We start from the raw sequence: 19,469 nt of genomic DNA on the forward strand, positions 1-19,469 counted from the left end.
TATTTATAAAGAGCCAGAAACGGCTTAAGGTACACTTCGAAAATGCACAACATTTAGATGATATTTTATTAATTTGAAAATATTTATACATCAAGAAAATACATTTAATTACAACCCTTTAAATCGATTAAAAATTTCATTACTCTCAGGCAAATTTTATTTGGGTTTTTAATTCAGTAGGAGTTGAAATGTGTTAAATCCACACATAAAAATGAAGTTTGTTATTTGTAAGCTCGCTGAAATAGATCAACTATAACAGCTTAAATTTCAATCTGAATATTTAATAAAAATATGAATTTTATTCATAGATAACAAGAGAAAAATCTTTTTTAAAGATTTCCGAATAACAAGAATACTTTGAATTAACATTAATTCAGATATATATTTTTTAATTAAACAGCAAAAATAAATGAGAGATATTTGGATGACATAAACATTTCTAACTTAAAACTATAATTAAGCATTGTTTCAAAAACTTAATAGCTTGTAAAACTATGTAAATAGTGTTTTAAATACTAATTTGATATGTTTCGTTTCGCTTATAAGCCCATTTATTTCAATAAAATGTTTCTTATATTTATAACACCTTTATTCAGTTACAACTACATTTGAAAATGATATGTTTTTATTTTCTCGAGTCCAATATTTTGATATGTATTTATTTTGCATTGAATGCCAGATCTCGTAAGTAGACGAAAATTACATCACAATAAGTAAGTATCTTTATTAGTTCTAGATCAAGTGTTTTTATTTTATATACAATTAAAAGCAAAGCTCGCTATGTACATAACCCACGTGTATTACAATCACATAATCGATAGTATTGCCAACGAGAAAATCTCGTAAAATTTACTTACTTAAAAATAATACATACTCGTACATGACAATTTTAATCGATCAATATTTTACTGCAAGTGGGTAATTTTGTTCAAATTTTACAAGCTTCACCGGACAAAGTCATAGAACAATTTTATTTTTCGATAATAAATCATTTATTCCATAAATTCAGATTAAAAATGATTAATCTACATCATACATAAAACGATTTATTAAAATTCCATAAAAATAGAATTAAAATTTTCAGATCATATTAAAGTTCTTTGGCTAAATACCATGTTTTAAACTTTGTGTGTTAATCCATTTATCTAAAAAAAAAAAACTGAATAAAAATATTTTATATCATTAATAATATCCATAAATCAAATACGTTTTTGGTCAAACGGTATGAGATTCAAACATTTGCCTCCATAGATAAACAATATTTTTTATTAAAAATATTGAATATATATTTTTCATAAAATAATACGCAATCTATTTGTTTTAAGCTGTGAAAATTATCATACACGGCATCCATAGTCGTAGTCTTTCATACGAAATTATGTTATTTTTAAAATTTCAGCATTTACGAAATATTTCACTTTTTAAATGCCTTTTTTTTAAAAACTTAATTATTGTTTTGGCAATACTAAAGACTTCTAAACTCGCAAATGCAAAATACTCAAACCTCAAAAACTTGCAAAAAAAATGCTTTCTCTATTACACACATTCATCTCCGTACTTTGGAGGCTTCTAAACTATAGGAAACTTCAACCCTAAGATCAAGTTTCATATCAATATATTTTAAGTGAAGGTGAATAAACCAATCCATACGGTAAATTAAGCAAATAAAAAAGGTAGTATGAGTAATGAAAATATTTAAATGATATTGGTTTTTAACATCATTATCATACATTGATGCTGCATGTGTGTTTTTGTTATCTTTAATCATCGTTTACATGATTGAGTAGTTGATTTTTAGCAAAATAAAATGTGTAACATTGAATTTTTATCTATTTGTCATTTGAATTGAAGCCGAGTCCTTAGAATGCGGTATTTGCTTGCTGCAATGGTCTGACTGAATCTCCATGAGTTGGAGCTCCTCGAGATCTCAAATCAGATCCTCCTCCACGTTGCGTTTCTGGCGGCGGTCCACGGGCATGGGATCCTATCTCCTTAACCTCTTCAGCTGGTAGATCATCGTCCGCTTCGAGTGCCGGGTTGACTCTGCCGTTCATTTCATCAGCCCCCACGAGGGTGTTGGCTGCTCCATACAGTCTGCCCATTGCTCCAGTTGTCATGACCGCCATCTGTTCGCCATCTTCGGAGTTGTCGCCGACGCGTTGGATGTCTTCTGGGATGTTCACAACGCAGTTAAACCAATCATAGCCGGGAGCAAGACGTCCAGTTGTAAAAAGCCACCTGTTAAAAAAACGTTCATCAGTAAGTTTGGTATTGTTTTTCAAATTAAAATTATAAAACTTATCTAAGTTGAAGTGTTTTTGAATGTCATTTTTATAGCACCGCGCTGTGATATTTGAAAAATTTACGTTTTTTAAATCCCCGCTGGAGTACAACGATTTTTAAAAAATAATTACGCCAGTCAACAGGTTAATGAAAGCTCAGATAGATTGGCATTAATGATATATAATACAATTAATAAATTTACTCAACAATCTCATAATGTATTTGAATGTACAATAGGTATAGTCAAGGCATCATCTAGACAGACATGGCAAGTGTGGCAAATCTAAAATCAGGAGGAATAACACCACTAGCATCTTGAATGCTTGCCTTTGCTGTAAGAACACTTGGACAGTACTGTTTGTTAAGATTTTGTTAACCGTTCTGAAGATCCTTGGCAGAAGGGAAAAGAATCCGACGTTGTTTCTAAAATTTCCCAAAGCCAAGACATCATTGGAACGCAAGTTGCGGTGAGGTACAAAGGTTAATCTAAGCAAGGATATCATGGGCATCAATATAGTTGGATATTATTTTGTGCAAGAATATTAAACCAGCCAAAAACCTCCGAAACTGAAAATGTGAAAGTATTCTAGACCAGCGTTTCCCGACCTTTTTGAGCCCGCGGGACCGGTAAAAATAAGAAAAAAAAATGGCGGCCGGTAACGCAGGTACAATTTTTTTCCTTTATGTAGTATTTTGTTTATTGGTTCTTAATTTTATATTTTGACTGGTGTAAAAATTACAAATGACGCTTTTTTTAGTCCCTAAAATGAGCGATAAGCATTTCTGCAGACCGGCAGAAACCTCAACGGACCGCCACGTTCTAGACGATCATAATAGGTATAAGAGTATTTAATAAACTTTGAAATATTAACAATTAAAAAAAATTACGTTGAACCGATTCAATCCGCATTATTCGGACCATAAGACGTACTTTTCTACTCCGAAAATTCAACCAAAAAAACAAAGTTGCGTTTGCGTCTTACCGTTCAAAATTATTAAAAAAAAAATTATAGGTAAATTTTAGGGTGCGTCTTGTGGTCCGATGCGTCTTATCGTCCGCAAAATACGAAGTATTAATATTATAATTGAACGTAGTTATGCAGAAAGCAGCCAGTCCACAATTTTGAAAAAATGAGATATTGGTGTTATCGGGCGCAGTAAGGTCAATTCTATGTTCTGCTAAAACAGCCGGATCGTTTCAAACAAAAAACTGTAAAAATCACCTTCTGAAAATAGTGTCGATCGCAAAAACGGAATTTTTCAATTTGCAGAAAACATCCACAGGACTAGAAAAATCTGACGGTACTTTAAAATTAATTTACACTGTTCAAAAACAACATAAGATTCTTGTTTTCAAAACCAAAAAAACTCATGTTATTATTGTTAATCATTTGTCAAAGTCAAAAACATTCCAACAATATGTAGATTTGATAATTCTCTCATCTCACAAAGGTGCTATTTTCTCAGTTTCGCTTTTCTATGGCTGGCTGCTTTCTGCATAACTACGTTCAATTAAGAGACCTTGTTATAGAGTTCAATTCAAGCAAGCTACCAACAAATGGTTCATAAAGTGTAATTGTAATTTTTGGCATATGAAGATTTATCGATATGCTCCACCCCTGACCCATTTTAAAATAGTTGTAAAAAAAATGTTTATACTATCTTTTAACGTAATATCCCTGGACTATTCAGCTCTTCCGGAGATGCTTTTAACATTTCTACAGCTTCCTGGTAGAAAATTTGTCCGACCCCTGCCATCCACTCATCTACACATCACCACTCGTGCTCCAACTCACAAGGCGTTGGCGTTAATGGTTGCTATTTACTAAGCTGAGTTTGAATTGTTTGAATACCTTGCATATTCTCCTGATCTAGTCCCCAGTGACTAACTGCTGTTCCCAAAACTCAAAAACGAAAAAAAAAAATAAACGCACATGAGGTCGTATGCTAGCAATGTCTGTGCTGTTGATGCATTGCCCCTTTTTTCATTTCTTAAAGACAACAGCTGGAAGCGCGATGCAGAAGCCTGGGTGAAGATCTATGCGACATCCCATCGGTGATAGGTAATAAAGAACTCACACGAGAGGCAGTATCATACATGATAAATATAGTGCAGGCAATTGGTAAAATAAACCAAAGTAGGGAACCAAATGCCGAACACTCCTCTAGTGAAACGGAAGGCCTGTTGACTACTGCCAACGGGCCGGCTTCTTTTGAAGAGTTTTAAGTGGTTTCCTCTCCACGTGAGCAAATGCTGAGAAGTTCCTGATTAGTCCACATTAATATATCCCTCCTAATCCCAATAGTTTAGATACATTTAAAGAAATTTAATTGCAGAAAAATCCACTTTTTTAAAAATAAACCTTGTATATTATAAGCAAGGTAAGTGATAAAGTCCTCCGATATAAAAAATAAAAATAAAAAAAGGTCTGTGCTATGTAGATGAGTGGTTGGCAGGGGTTTGACAAATGTTCTGCTAGGAAGCTACACAAACGTTGGAGTACTGAAAGAAATGTTCGAGAAAGTTCATATCCATATTTATTTCTTTTTCTTTTTTACTATGCAAAGTTTCATCTTTTATTTTGCATTGCAGCATGTTTTTTTTGTTTCTACATGTATACAAAAAAAAGTGTAGTTTATTTTTTTAATTATTACTTACAATGTTTGTAATTACCTGTATATTTTTTGTAAATGCCCCTTGGGCGTTTTTAAAATTAAATAAATAAATAAAGTATGAATAATGTTAAAACTAAAATAAAAAATATATATATTCGATGCGCTTATTCATCGGGTAGGTTGTTGTTGAACAGTATGTTGGAGAAAAAATCTACCTAGAGTTATAAAATAGAATTAAGTCTGATGAAAAAGGGATCCTATCGTTTCTTAAAATTTATAAACGCTATTATATTCAAAAGAGTTTTCTAGTACAAAGAGAATAAAGGAAAATGATTTTCTCGGGCTTTTTCACCCTAAGCACTACATAAGAATTTATCGCAAAAAATATCGCAGGTATAAATCTTAAAAGAAAATTGTGATTTTAATTTATGGAAATGGATTCCAGAATTAATAAAAATTTCAATAAGTAAATTGGAAAAATACATCTTTTATTTACATTATTTTTGTATTATTTTAAGAAAAATTTTGAGTCAACAACCAACAAAATTTGTAAATAGTCTCTTTATTTGGAGACAACTTTTGATTTAACCTTTTGAGAAATTTATCAAGCTGATAATTTAACAAAGGGTAAAAGGAATGTGAGAGGTCAGAGGTCTCCATCTTAAAATAGGCTGACCCATGTTCGATGGAGACTATCCTAAACAGAGAACGCTCCGTTTTCATTTTCCATTTCTATTTTCACTAGTTTTAAATAAATTCCCCGTTATTAAATATGTATACTTTTATAATGCAATAAATTTATAAAATAAAAAGAATTTTAAATATTACAATCATTTCAAATATTGATATGTTTAATTATAATAAATTAGTTTATCGATTATTTATTTTTGGTTGGTTTAAGAATCAAATAAAAGAGTCAGTTTAATAAATATAACTATACAAGACGATAATTTATACAACTTTTTTTTATCACTTGCAAAATTAAATTGTTCATTCAACACACATGAATTAAAAAAGAAATTTAAAAAGTTTTTGAAAGTGCATGTTTTATTGGTGTTTGCATGTACTTAATAAAAAATACGTAACTTCTTTTTTATGTGAATATTTATATATTTTTAAATTATGTTTCACGGTTCGAGAACTAAAAAAATAGCAAATAATACTTTCAATACCTTTTCCTAAGCGATACATGGATATTAGATTGAAATTTTACAAAAATTCACTAATATTTTAACAGAATAGGGAAACATAACTTTTTTTACAATTATTAATTAATAAGAGTATATAAATTTCTTTCGGGTGAAAATTTTTTTTTCTACTTATTGGTAACATAAAAAATACATAAGTTTATAATTTTTAATTCCCGCGAAAACGCTTCATTGATTTGGCCACGCTCCTCATACGTCACTATTTGTATTAAAGTTTTATGTTTCGTCATTGCAGTATGAAGAGACCGTCCTATTTTATTCGTTACGTCACAAGCGTCAAGGCCAATCATGTCGCGTATTTTTGAAGGTGTATTTTTTAACAATTTTTTTTTTTTAAATTATGAATAAAAATATTTTCCACGATATCCATATTAATTTTAATTTTTTTTTCGTCATTCGTAGTATGTGATATTTCTATATTGTGAAAACGTTTGAAAGGGAAATATGGAGTCCTCGGCATTACCAACAGCTATGATTATAGGATGGTTGAAGTGATCACTTTATACACTATGGGCCATTGATATAACAACTGAGTAACAAAATTACTTAAACCAATTAATGACAGGCAATTAGATTTGTAAACGCATAAACATTCTTCTTAAAGCGTCTCTTTATCACTGTTTAAATAACAATCGATTTCCTGATGTCGATTTGCAACGAATTTTCTGGATTAATTCATGTTTGACCGTACCGGTCACGAATTATAAATGATGTACTTGACAGTTGAATAAATTAAGAATTCCTCGTCAACTTATTCGACAAATAAACTGTTTATTAAAACTAGATGTCATTATTTTCCCTTACTGCTAAAGAAAGTCTCATTTCCAATTATAAAGTCCCTTAATTATAAATTTAACTTCAATAAACAAGCAGGCAAATTTCCTGTTACCAAATGGTAAATTTAAGCAGAACTAAGAACTAAAACGAGCCAGTCTTTATAATAATTAATCAAAGGAATGACAAGAATCGAATAATTAATTAATTATTTACAGGGCAAAGACTTTTCAAAGAAGTCTTCAACTTTTTTGGATCTGAACAATACTAATAAAAGTTAAATTTCTCATTTGAATCTATTTTTTTAAAAATCGTCATCATCAAGCCCTCAACTGTACATTTAAATGCATAAGGAAATGCATTTGTTGAGTAAACGCACCTATCTTGATGGTCTTTTAAAGGTATTCCTGTCAGATTCCCTTCTACTAAAAAAAAACATTTTTTCTCAATAAACGAGTTACCGTTTGAAAATTTCAATTTTGTTTAAACGAATTTTTATTGAATTGAACTGTACTGCCATCATTGCTCTTTTCAGTGTGAGTTTATCAAATTACACGAATGGCTTATTTCGAATATTGTCATTCTTCATCATGACCATATTGCAATTATACGAGTTGAAGCAAAAACTGTGTTCACATAAATAAAATTAATTTACAAAAATCTATTTTTACCATGGTAGGATCTTTTTAAATACATACAAAATCTAAAATTGCGGTGTTAAACCACCATGTAAATTTCGTGTCCATCCCCTGGGGGAGTTTTTGGGAACTGAGTCCAGGACTTCAAGCATGGTAGGCGAACAGGCCAACCGCTACACTGCAACGCCAGTTATCTTCACTCAATTTCCTATTTCAGGTTTTCGATCGGAGAGTTGCCATCGATTTGAAACCACTCATCCAAGATTTTGGTTCTTCATTCGTCCAGACACATACTAAAAATTTGATTTAAAAAAAGTTTTTAAATATTTTTTCAAAAAATTTACGCTTATTCTTTATCTATACTATTTTTTTTATGACAAAATAACTGGTCGAAATTCAATGTAAAATAAAAATATTTTTTTTATTTTGACAATATTAATAAGTCACTCCATGATTATCATTTAACTTTTACGGATATTTAGCTCTGTAAATACCTAAACGTCTATATTTCTATCCCAAAAAACGTTACATAACATTTGGGCTTGAGAAAAATCACGTTTGATTTTGTGTTCTCACCGAGAATCGTATCCAGAGCCTTTAAGCGTCTTAGCCATTACATAGCAGTGGCCGACATCTATCATTGTGATTCATGTGTGACAAAAAAAAGTGACATTTGTGAAGAAAAGGTTAACTTCATAATATGATGTTTAAATAGCACATTTTCTTTTCTACAACTATTATTTAATCTACCAATACACCGAGCTACATTTAACAGATATTAAATTTAACCCCTTTTCAGCCAGCGTTGTTTTAAAACAACACGAACTTTGAAAATAATTTGCCAAGTATTAGTGACTGTATTTACTTGTGCCATTTTTAAGAATAAGTTTGGTGAATTTTTACTGGCATAACTATTTTTTCGTTTCATCAGGTACAATGCGAGCTATTTTTATCGCGTTAACAACCTACAGTGTTCTTGTACTTCAAAATTCTGACCTTCAAGGGAGCTGTTCACACCAGATTTAAACAAACAGTAGACAGAGATGATAGAACACCATATTACTCTGGCATTGCATATAGACCTCTTCTCCTGCATGTTATTACATCTCGTCATGCACGCGCGCCGATTATTCCGACTTTTGACACGTCCATATTCAAGTACTTGTTAGATTTGGTCATGCCACGTCTTGCTCGATCTTTTTCGTTATCTGCATTCATCAACATTCGCATCTTAAATCTCTTTGGCCGATCTTTTGCTGTCTATTAGCTCTACATGTCCAAACAAACGCAGATCTCCTTTCTTAATTTTGTCGATAATGCTTATCTCAGCCTTACATGACGAACGAATCACGACATTTGAACACTTATCATTCATAGTTTTACCACGCATTTGCATTTCGAAAGCATTAAGTCTACTTTTATCCATATTTTTCCAATTCCATGCTTTGTTTCCATACTGCATACCGGCACCAGGACTTCTCTGATTAAAGGATAGATATATTTTTTTAGTTTATCCAGATAAAAAAATACAAGTATATAATATTTTGGTATGAATTAATTAATTATTTTTTTACATAAACTTAATACGTATATTTACATTAACGTTTCTCATTACGTAAAAGAGAAAAAAAGATTCTTGTGTACATAACGGAGAGTGACGTCTTACAGTTTTTTTTTTTAATAATTAATATTTATAAAATAACAAATAATTTACAAAAAAATAAATAAACGGTGTTTTCAATCAGTGCTACACAAAAAAATATGAATATAACTTTTCACTTATTTCTTAAATATTTTGTATTCCTTACTGCTCTTTTTTTATATCCTTTGTTCATTTCATTAAAGAAAAATATTTTTCCGTAAGTATAATGATGTGCTGTAGTTGTTTTTTATTTTGAAATTAAGATATTACCAGTTGTTCTAGGTCGCGTATTTACGTTTTGTGACGTAGAAACACTACTATTTATATAGTCTGTATGGATTTGAAGAAAAAAAATCTTTTTAAATAATTGGACAGAGGGAAACGTTGGCGGTTTTTTTAATATAACCTTTATTATAATTGTTTGTATTTTTTCGAACGGTAAAATATTTGTTTTAAAAGCATCACCCCACCCGATTATTTCATACTGTGAAATGAATTGGGCAAATGAAAAGTAATTTGATTTTAATTATTCGATGGTTAATATATTTATTAATCTAATAAATACATATGTAAGTTTTCTCATTCTATTAACAATATTATATATTTGCTCCTTCCATTTTATATTTTTATCAATTATTTTGCCTAAATATTTTATGCTATTTTTTAAAGTGATTTAGAGGCAATTATCATTATAAAACTGATATATTTTATTGCATTTTGTAGTGTGGATACAAATATTTATAGGAGGTATAACTTATTCTTTCTATGTGAAAGTAATGTGATATGCCTTTTCAGTATTCAGAGACAAAATATTATTATCGAATAATTCTTTTAATTTATGAACATTTATATTTGACTTCAAATTTTCATCGTCCCGAGAAGATCCCTTTATAATGAGTACGGTATCATCAGCATATCAAATTTTATCACCATTCATATTCTAGATACTAAAAATAATATTAACATATACAATAAATTAAATGGGATTTCACTATATTTTTTTATTTAGTATATAAAAATAGATAAATGAACAGCAAATATGTATTTCTATATTTTTAATTATTTTTACAAATATTTCATAAGTATGTTTTATACGGTTACAAAAAAATATTCATCTACATACTCATAAGTTTGTTCCCCTGACTGTTTAAAAACAATGCTAAATAACTCCTTAATTTAAAAACAAATATCTATAAAGTTTTCAAATAATGCCAATACCTATACAGTTTTTAAAGGTCAATTATTTAAAAAAATGAAATTGGATAAATAAGGCTTAAAAGCAAATAACTATTTAATAATATATGTTTTTAGTTTTTTACTGATTAATTTTTTTAAGATCCCCGTGACTTTTTAATTTGTTTTAACTGTGTATTTTTTTTATTTATTTTAACGTCTATTACTTTATTTTTTAGTGTGTTTGTTTTTCTCTTTCTTTTCGGTATTTTGCTATGTTTTTTTTTAAAATATGCTTTTTGCTATACACATACATTTTCTTTTTACTTTATCTTTAAATATGTTTCTTTCTATGTATTCTGTTTTTATTTCGCATTTTACTGAGTTTAAAAATATTTTTACATACATATTGATTATATTATATTTTTAATGTTTTTTACAATGTTTTCACTACATTTATTACTTTGTTTTTATTATGTTTTTGCTACATTTGTACTATATTTTTTCTACATTTTTTACTTTTGTTTTCATTTTGTCCTCTATTTTTATAACTGTTTCCTTATATTGATTACAGTTTTTTATATTTTTTTACTGTCTTAAAAAACCCTAGTTAGGCAGTCAAAGCAATTTTGTATAAATTTTTATTTTGTGTGTGTAATATAATGATAATTAATAAATATATAAAATTATATTTCTGCTTTTGAGTATCAGAACATCCACAATACATTTTAATATGACGATATTAAAGGTACAAAAAGCCAGTTGTCGACGACTTGTTTGACGATTGAGTTATTTGAAGAAGAAATATGATCTACTTACCAATTTCAGAAAATTTTCTACTTTAAATGCAAAAAGAAACATAATGTATACCAGACACGAATTGAGTGTTTTATATTTCCTCTTCTATTTTTTACCAACGGTTTTTTTAGGTTTTACAGGTAAAACGCTATTCTTAAAAGAACTTTTAGCGCCTTTTGGAGCTTAAAAACGTTCCGCGTCTTTTTTTCCCTGAATGTCCTCGTAAAGAATATTTTTCCTTATAAAATGTGAAGTGCTGTGAGCTTGCATGAATTATTAATATAACGTCAGAACATCAGAAGACATTTTATCGTGAAATCTTTATAAGAACACTTAAAATCGTCGTTAATGGCAGTTTTATCAAAAGAAATAGCACCAACATCTAACAAAATAATGTTTTAAATGAAAAAACGTTAGACTGAATACTCCGTTTTTAATTTTTCATGAAAATATTTTTTAAAACTTTTCACTATTTTTTTTCACTTTTCACACTTTTCTATCATTTTTTTACTAACGTATTACCACAAAGATGGATAATAGTTTACGGAAGTAGAGGTATTTCCATGGCTTATGGCTAATGTGAGTGGCTACTTTACACACAGTGTAACATTAACCATTCTGCCTATGTTTGAATACCCATATTTCTTCAATTATTCCGCTGTTAATTTTTGTAAAGCCTAAAAGCCGAAACCTTTTAAGCTTTACAAAAGATTCGAATGAGATTCATCTAACAAAAAATATGTTTTTGTATTTTTCTTCATAAAATCGAGACTTTAATGACAGAATGCATTAAGTCATTAAAACAAGTTCCGAGATATCCGCATTTAAAACTTTTTTATTCATTTAACGCATTCTTTGTACCACAATTTTACATTTGATTTTTTTTTAGCTTTGAAAGAATAATCTTTATTCTAGACATAGCAAAATATTTTGAATCAAAATCTTGCACCTTTATTTAAAAATATTGTCAGTATAGCCTCCATATAAGGTTCAGAGAGAGAGAATATATTTTTACTGGGCATTTTTATTTTAACATATTTTACATTCAAACCGAATTGTAAATTTAAAAAAATAATTAACAACTGAAAAAAATCAATTTAAAGGCGTAGTATGCTGTTGTTGTGTAAAAGTATGTTATCTTCTGCTTGTACCTCAAAGTAATAACGCGCTACCGGTATATGCACAAAAATTGCTCTAGGGTAATTAATGACAAACCCACGCTACGTTCGTAGCAAAACAATGGACCACAGGTACTCAGGTTGAGAGTTATTGCCAAATCGGTATTAAATTGTATTGTATTTAGTTTTAAATATACCTACGCATTTTTTTCCTTAAAAGGTAGGTATTATATCTGTACCTTAAAGCTGAAATGCTGGAAGTAGCATTTGATAAATTGTTGAAGAGAGCGGTTTGAAGTTGTAAAACTGTTTTAAATGTATCTCTCGAAGTGAAAACACAATTTATTGCTGTTTTTTTGGATTTATATGTTATTTATTTATGAAAAAACATTTAATACATGGACTATCAAATAACTATCGGATTTTAATGTATTTTGTTCTAACCGTCCGGCCCGCACCCTAATTCTTCCTCGGACTCGGAAGTATAAAAAAGTAATTTAGAATATTAAACGAAAAACAATGTACTGATAAAACTTTTTTTAAAGCAAAAACATCAAATTACATGCGATTATTTAGAATATAAATTATTAATGAAAATAACACGCTATTTTAAAGTTAATGACATTATATTTATAGCAATAAAACAGTTATTGAAAGTAATTAGTACGTGAAAAAAGCAAAGTAAAATAATGAAATTAATGGCAAAAGAAATGACATAATGGTAAAGTTTTGTTTATTATGACAATAAGACTTAATCTTGTGCAAAAATTTTCACTTCGTCAAAGGTAGTTTGTTATAAAAATTGTGGAATTTATTTTGTATCCACTGCTTTGATACCAGCAAACCGTTGAATTTTGTTGAAAGCATGAGTATTATTACTGCACTACTGGTGTTTTAGAACAAGCTATTTCAGTAGCGGTTTACCGGAGAACTCCAATGTTTTTAGTATTAATAGAATCTGAATATATGAACGAAATGACATTTATAACTTAATTTTGCAATATATGTGACTTGCAGTATTTCAGCTATAAGGTATAGATATATTGTTTATTGCAGGGTTATTCCAATTTATGTATCTATTATTCTTCTTTTATTATTATAATGATGAAACTTCTTCAATGTTTTGAGTATGTCCAAATGTTTGAAGATTACCTAGATTTCCTCCCAAGGGAGTTAGTTAGAGGTGAATGTTACACCAGCCAATGACAGGCGATAAGCCCTGTAAATCCTTAGACTTTCATATTTCTTATTGGTAAGCAAAAAAAATATTGATAAACAACACAGCTAATTAATAGCATAAATATTTTTTTCCTAATATCATGTGAGCGGAACCGCGGGTTAGTGCTTGTTCTTATATAACTTAGTCTGTAAAAAAAAATATATATATGTAATGTAAGTACTACAGAAAACTTATTAGTTAGTTAATTATAGGGTCTTTTCTGATACCTGCGATTCTTAACTTGATACTGTTCTTTCGATATTATAGTGACTTATGTGGTTTTTGACTGACATACTTTAGAAGAACACAAAAACGTAAAAATCCCATTTTGGAAAAAAATATGATTGGGTTTCCGAATTACCTTATTCACATGTTGGTCTTAATAATCCAGTTCTTGTCTACAAATATTTGGACAAACTTAAAATACTAACTTCTATTTTTACAATAAAACACTTGTATTAGTCAGGAACTATTTTTTTTAATTACCTGCCTCATTAGGTAAAACTGTATCGAAGCCGGAACAGATTTATGTAAATCAATCTATTTTTAAGTATCCAGACTCTTTTTTTTGCATATTATCTTTTTAATTAAATAACAAACCAAGATTTTAAAGAGATAAGATAAATTAGATAAGATAAGATAAGATAAAAGATAAGATAAGATATTTAGGAGTAAGATAAGTAATATTAAAACTGTCTATTTATTATAGGAGTAAAAATTTATAAACATTTCTTGTATACTCACGAACAGGCCATGCCTTTGTGGTATTTTTTATTTGCTATTTTTACTGTTAATATGAATTTCATTTCAATCTAATTGTTTTTATTTTATTCTTTATTATTAATTTAATTTTTTAATACTCTGTTTTACCTCTTATGTATACTGTAAAAAATATAATAATCAAATTTGAATGGAAAGTGAACAATTTTTCGAGAATATTCGTCATTATTTGCAGACGAGTAGTGTATTGTTTTTTTAGGGTTTCTCGGCGTTAAAAAATATCTCAAAACAAGTTTCAAACATCTTGAATACGGATAATAGATATAAGAATATGGAATAAGTTTATTTTTAATATTTTGTGCCCAGGCAGCTACATAGACAACAATACAGTTACGTTTGTAAAACAGAACCAGAACGCTAGATGAGTGTTTTAGACTAGATGGTTGCTCTCAGGTTAAAATCATGAACAAGGAAATATAGTGGGGATAAGTTCGCCTCGTTGTCAGTGACAAATGGTGATTTTATTAACAGGTAAGCTATAAAAAAATATCATTCATTTGTACCTACATAGGAGGTACATAATATAATGTAAGTAATGTATACTATAAGTTGATATTTTTCTGTGGTTATGTGTAATACAACAACTCTCGTCCATGAAATCAACTTACGTAACTTTGTGATATATTATATTATCCATTACTTGAATATATTACTCATTAAAAAATAGCACTATGAATTCAGTCGATATTAGGTATTCAATTGAAATGTCAACCGGCCGCATTGTTCTAAAAATTAGAAGTGCTAAAAACGGCCGCGCCGAGCGCCATATGTTCTGCAATATGACGCATGAAAGTAATTATGGTCTTATGTCAAAAGTACCATCTCAATGAAAAATAGCCCTTAAGAAATAATGGTTGAAATACTGTTTTAGAAATCAGGAATCTTCAAACAATTTGTGTAATCTGCAAGTTTAACCTAGAGAAAAAACCCGCACCGCATTAAAAAATACAGTATACTTATTTGTATGAAAAAATAAACTGGAATAATTGGCTAGTTTCTTGGCTCACCGCAAGCGCTGGGCGTGCTTTACTAATATTGATATTAATCTTTATATTTATATTAGGATAAAAATACAAACGGTGGAAATGATTTAAAATAAATAGTAATCATTTATTTGTTTTTCTGTAAATAAAGTTACAGATAAACATTATTATGGTTAGTCAAATATAATGATAAGCTGCGTATAATCGCTTCTATACACGGTTCACCACGGTGCTCGTTGTGTAGTGGTTTGCGCGTTCACCTATCATTTTTGAGGTCCTAGGTTGGATTCCTACCAGGTAGATGTGAAATATTGATTATAATTTTATTTATTTATTTTACAGAAACAAACAGTTGATAATGATATAATAACATAAAAAATATGCGAAATATATGTATACATATTTTATCGCGAAATATTGAGACACATTTCAAATCAATCTGAAAAAGCACATAGTGACTACACTAACCAGACGAGACTACACCTTTTATTTTTCCTCACGGGTTTTTGAAAATAATAAAAATATGTTTAAACTGCAGTATTTGTTTTTTATTTATTTATTATAATTAAAATAAAAAATAAATTTAGTAAATATTATACTCCCGGGAGTTATAAAAAAAGTCATTTGAGACCGTACATAAAAAGAAAAGATTTTTGTGACAATACATAATATCATACATAGGTTATACACTCCAAAGGAGTAAGAAAACACAATATAGGAAACACAAAATACAGACAGTAATTTGAACTACCTATGTAAGTTACATTAAAAGCTACCAGATTTAAGATATATTTTTTAATTACGACACTTGGTTTTGCTATTCGACTTTTCGTTTTTAAACTCATTGGGCAATTGGTTAAATTCGGAATGGCCAATATTTTCCAAATACTTTTTTCCGAACTTCGTTGAGTGAAATTTAGTAATATAAAGATTGTTTGAGTTACGTGTGTTATGGTAATGAGAATCATGATTAAATGTGTATTTTAAATTTGTGTGAGCAGAAAAGTTTATGGTATTTAAAATAGTCTTGGTGATGTCATGCAGTGGCATCACCTTGAAAGGAAGTATTTTTGTCTATATTTAATTGTTCCTAAACTGGTATAGACACTGGCAACATTAAATTCCAGGATCACATATACCAACATAACAAGGCACCAAGCGCGGCGAAACGGAAACGCAAACCAGATCAGCACTGGTCAACTGACGTGACACAGCTAACGAGATTCACCGTAAATGTAAATTCAATTTGCGTTCATTTTAAATAGGCTCTACAAAATATTTAAGTTAATATTTTATTTAATACACGCAACCGTGTAACAAAACTTCTGGCAAGTTCAATTTAATAAAGGCATTAGTTACACGAAAACTGATCACTTTACTGGCATCTGAAGCGTAGGATGTTATTTTCATGTAACATTTGACCGAGATACTGTACACCACTGTATCCGGAAAGAGAAAAGATTATTTTTTTTATTTACTTTTATTTGGGACAAACACAACAGTTTTTAAATACATTGTGTACAGAAAATAAGAATATATAAAAACAAAAATTGTAAAAACAGAAATTTTCCATAGTGGTGTAAGCTATTGATTAAGTACATTATGAACAAAATTACTCGCCTACAATCTGTATTGAATGCCGCAGCGAGACTTATTTTCGAAATCTCTAAGTTCAGTCATATCACTCCACTACTTCGGGAACTACACTGGCTACGTTTTCAACAGAGGGTCGAATACAAACTCTGTTGGCTTATGGCTTATGTATAAGTCACTGCACAACTCTGCCCCGGAATATCTAAAGGAACTATGCATTCCAGATGAACTAGCTGACAGGCGTCTCACGCTTAGATCAGCTACGTCTACGGCGAGAGGAAAAATTATTATACCTCTACGCAAACAGCGCACTAAATTTAGTGAACGCGCATTTGCGGTCGCAGGCCCTATAGCATGGAATGCTCTCCCAGCAGAGGTGCGAGGCTGTGAAAGTGAAGTGATGTTTCGGAAAAAACTTAAAACCCACTTGTTCTCTAAATCATTTGAATAAATCCGTAGCATGTGACAAAAAAATAAATTGTTATAATTAAATTACAAATTTAAAAGCTTCAATTAAATTTATTTAACAATAGATTCACTATGTAAAGCGCCCTTGAGGTATTATATTACGAAAATGGCGCTATACAAGTTATCCATAATAATAATAATAATAATAATTATCGGTATCAAAATAAAAGCAATTAACGATTGAGAAATGTTAGGCACTTAGAAGTTGCAAATAAAATAAAAATACATATATTTAGAAACAGTTAAAACAATAAAGTAAATAGAAAAAAGATAAATTTTCATTTAAAGAATAAGAAAATAAAAAAATTACACAAAAATAATGTAAAAGATACAAAATATAATAATGAACATACGAGTATATTCATAATTACTGACATCGTATAACTAAACGGGTGTACTGTCCATAAGGAATCTTCTATATTTCATATGGGAGAGATGAAAAATCTCTGCGTGACCAGAGAGAACAAATAATGACATGCTCTAAAGAAAAAGTCGTTTTTCCTTGAGTTTGTCCTAGGTACTGGCAAATTAAATGTAGTATGGAGTCTTGTTCTGTTGGGTACAAGATATTTTAAAGAACTTAACTTGTGATGATAAAGTCTTTATAAGTATTGAAAAAGCTTATGACCTGTCATTGGTTAGTTTTAGTTATCAATTTACTTTGAAGTTCAAGAGTTGGAAAACTAGTCCTAGTACCGTTAAAATCATGATTAATGTTTACACCACAATCTTGCTTAATTGAAGAGGTATCATCAAGCGTAAATGACTTTTCCATTTGGAAAAAATAAACGTTTTGTTTCGCCTCGCGCGACCTGACTTACTAAGGGCATAAAAAACTAAACCACTACTTTAGACTGGATTTAACTCCCTGGGAAGCTGTTTATATTAACATATTACAACAGAGATGAAAAACATTTAAGAGAAGGTAATATAGAAGTCTAGGCATCTATAGGGCTTATGACCCTTAGATATTCTGGAGCAGAGTTGTGCAGTGATTTATACATAAGCCAACAGAGTTTGTATTCCACCCTCTGTGGTAAACGTAGCCAGTGTAATTCCCGAAGTAGTGGAGTGATATGACTGAACTTAGAGATTCCAAAAATAAGTCTCGCTGCGACTGTAAGCGAGTCATTTTATTCATTGGTAGACCTGCGTAGATACCGTTACAATAATCAACTCTAGACACTAAAAACGCGTTTATTAATTGACGGGCGGCATCAACCAGCAAATTTTTGCGTATGCATTTAATCTGTCTCCGGCTGTTAATTGAAATGTATGTTTACGTAATAATTTTTATTTTTGGTACTGTTCAATATTATGCCTGCTTCCATTTTTCATTATATTGTATCCCAACTCAACATAGGCAACTGACTTCAAAGAGTTTGTTCATTTTTTGTAATATATGTATTGTGTATTCGTATAAATAAATAAAATCATCATTATATTTATTTTGTTGGAATGACGCGAAGAGAAGTTTCTAATATCTGACCCTTAAATACAGATATATATGCATATGTAGATAGCTTCAGTGAAATATAATTTGGCAACGCTGAATTCACTTAATTTTGCAATAATGAATAGTTACGCAATAACAGAAAATAAGTCACTGATATTACGAAACTGCCTTTTCAGTGCAAATTCCATCTGATTTGGCCTAATCACAATTCGTGCCCGGCCTTTTAAGGATGTCCGTGAATCACAAGAGTAAAACACAATAGTAACTTAAGCAGAATAATTTAAGTGATTGCTCGTTCTGATCATCCGATCAATTAAGCGAAGCTTTACGAAAGACCAGGGTATATTTACATGATTGAATTTGTACTATGATACGATTAATTGTTGCGTACGCGGGTGTGCATAATAATTATTAATTAAATTACTTGATAAACGTCATAGTAGAATTGGTTTGAACAAAGTTATCGTTTTAACTGGGTTGTGGTCCAGTGGCTAGTGTCTCGGACTCACGGCTCAAAGGTCCGTAGTTTGAATCTCACCTTGATTCCCATTTTCTAAGTTATTTACAACTCGTTGGAAACGCTCCTTAAAATGCAATATTTGAGAAAAACATAAGTATTTTTTTTTTTTTAAACTCTTCATACTCATACATCTGTTTGGTCTCCACAATATGTCACACATAAAGAAAAGTTCGAGAAAATTCAATGGACATTTCTTAGAC

General features: G+C 29.9%; 1 protein-coding gene across 1 annotated transcript in view; it reads right to left on the reverse strand.

The window, feature by feature from the left end:
• Positions 1-1,199: 1,199 nt before the first annotated feature.
• The window catches only part of ChT (choline transporter), a 43,506-nt gene continuing 25,236 nt past the window's right edge, over positions 1,200-19,469 (reverse strand). Inside the window, exon 8 of the mRNA XM_088240697.1 lies at positions 1,200-2,238. Within this exon, the coding sequence (XP_088096823.1) occupies positions 1,860-2,238 (379 nt within the window). The 3' untranslated portion in view covers positions 1,200-1,859. The remainder of the gene's footprint in view (positions 2,239-19,469) is intronic.

The sequence above is a fragment of the Micrasema longulum genome, unplaced genomic scaffold, assembly GCF_059751315.1.
Source record: "Micrasema longulum isolate JH-2025_06_02 unplaced genomic scaffold, ASM5975131v1 h1tg002561l, whole genome shotgun sequence".
Classification (NCBI taxonomy): domain Eukaryota; kingdom Metazoa; phylum Arthropoda; class Insecta; order Trichoptera; family Brachycentridae; genus Micrasema; species Micrasema longulum.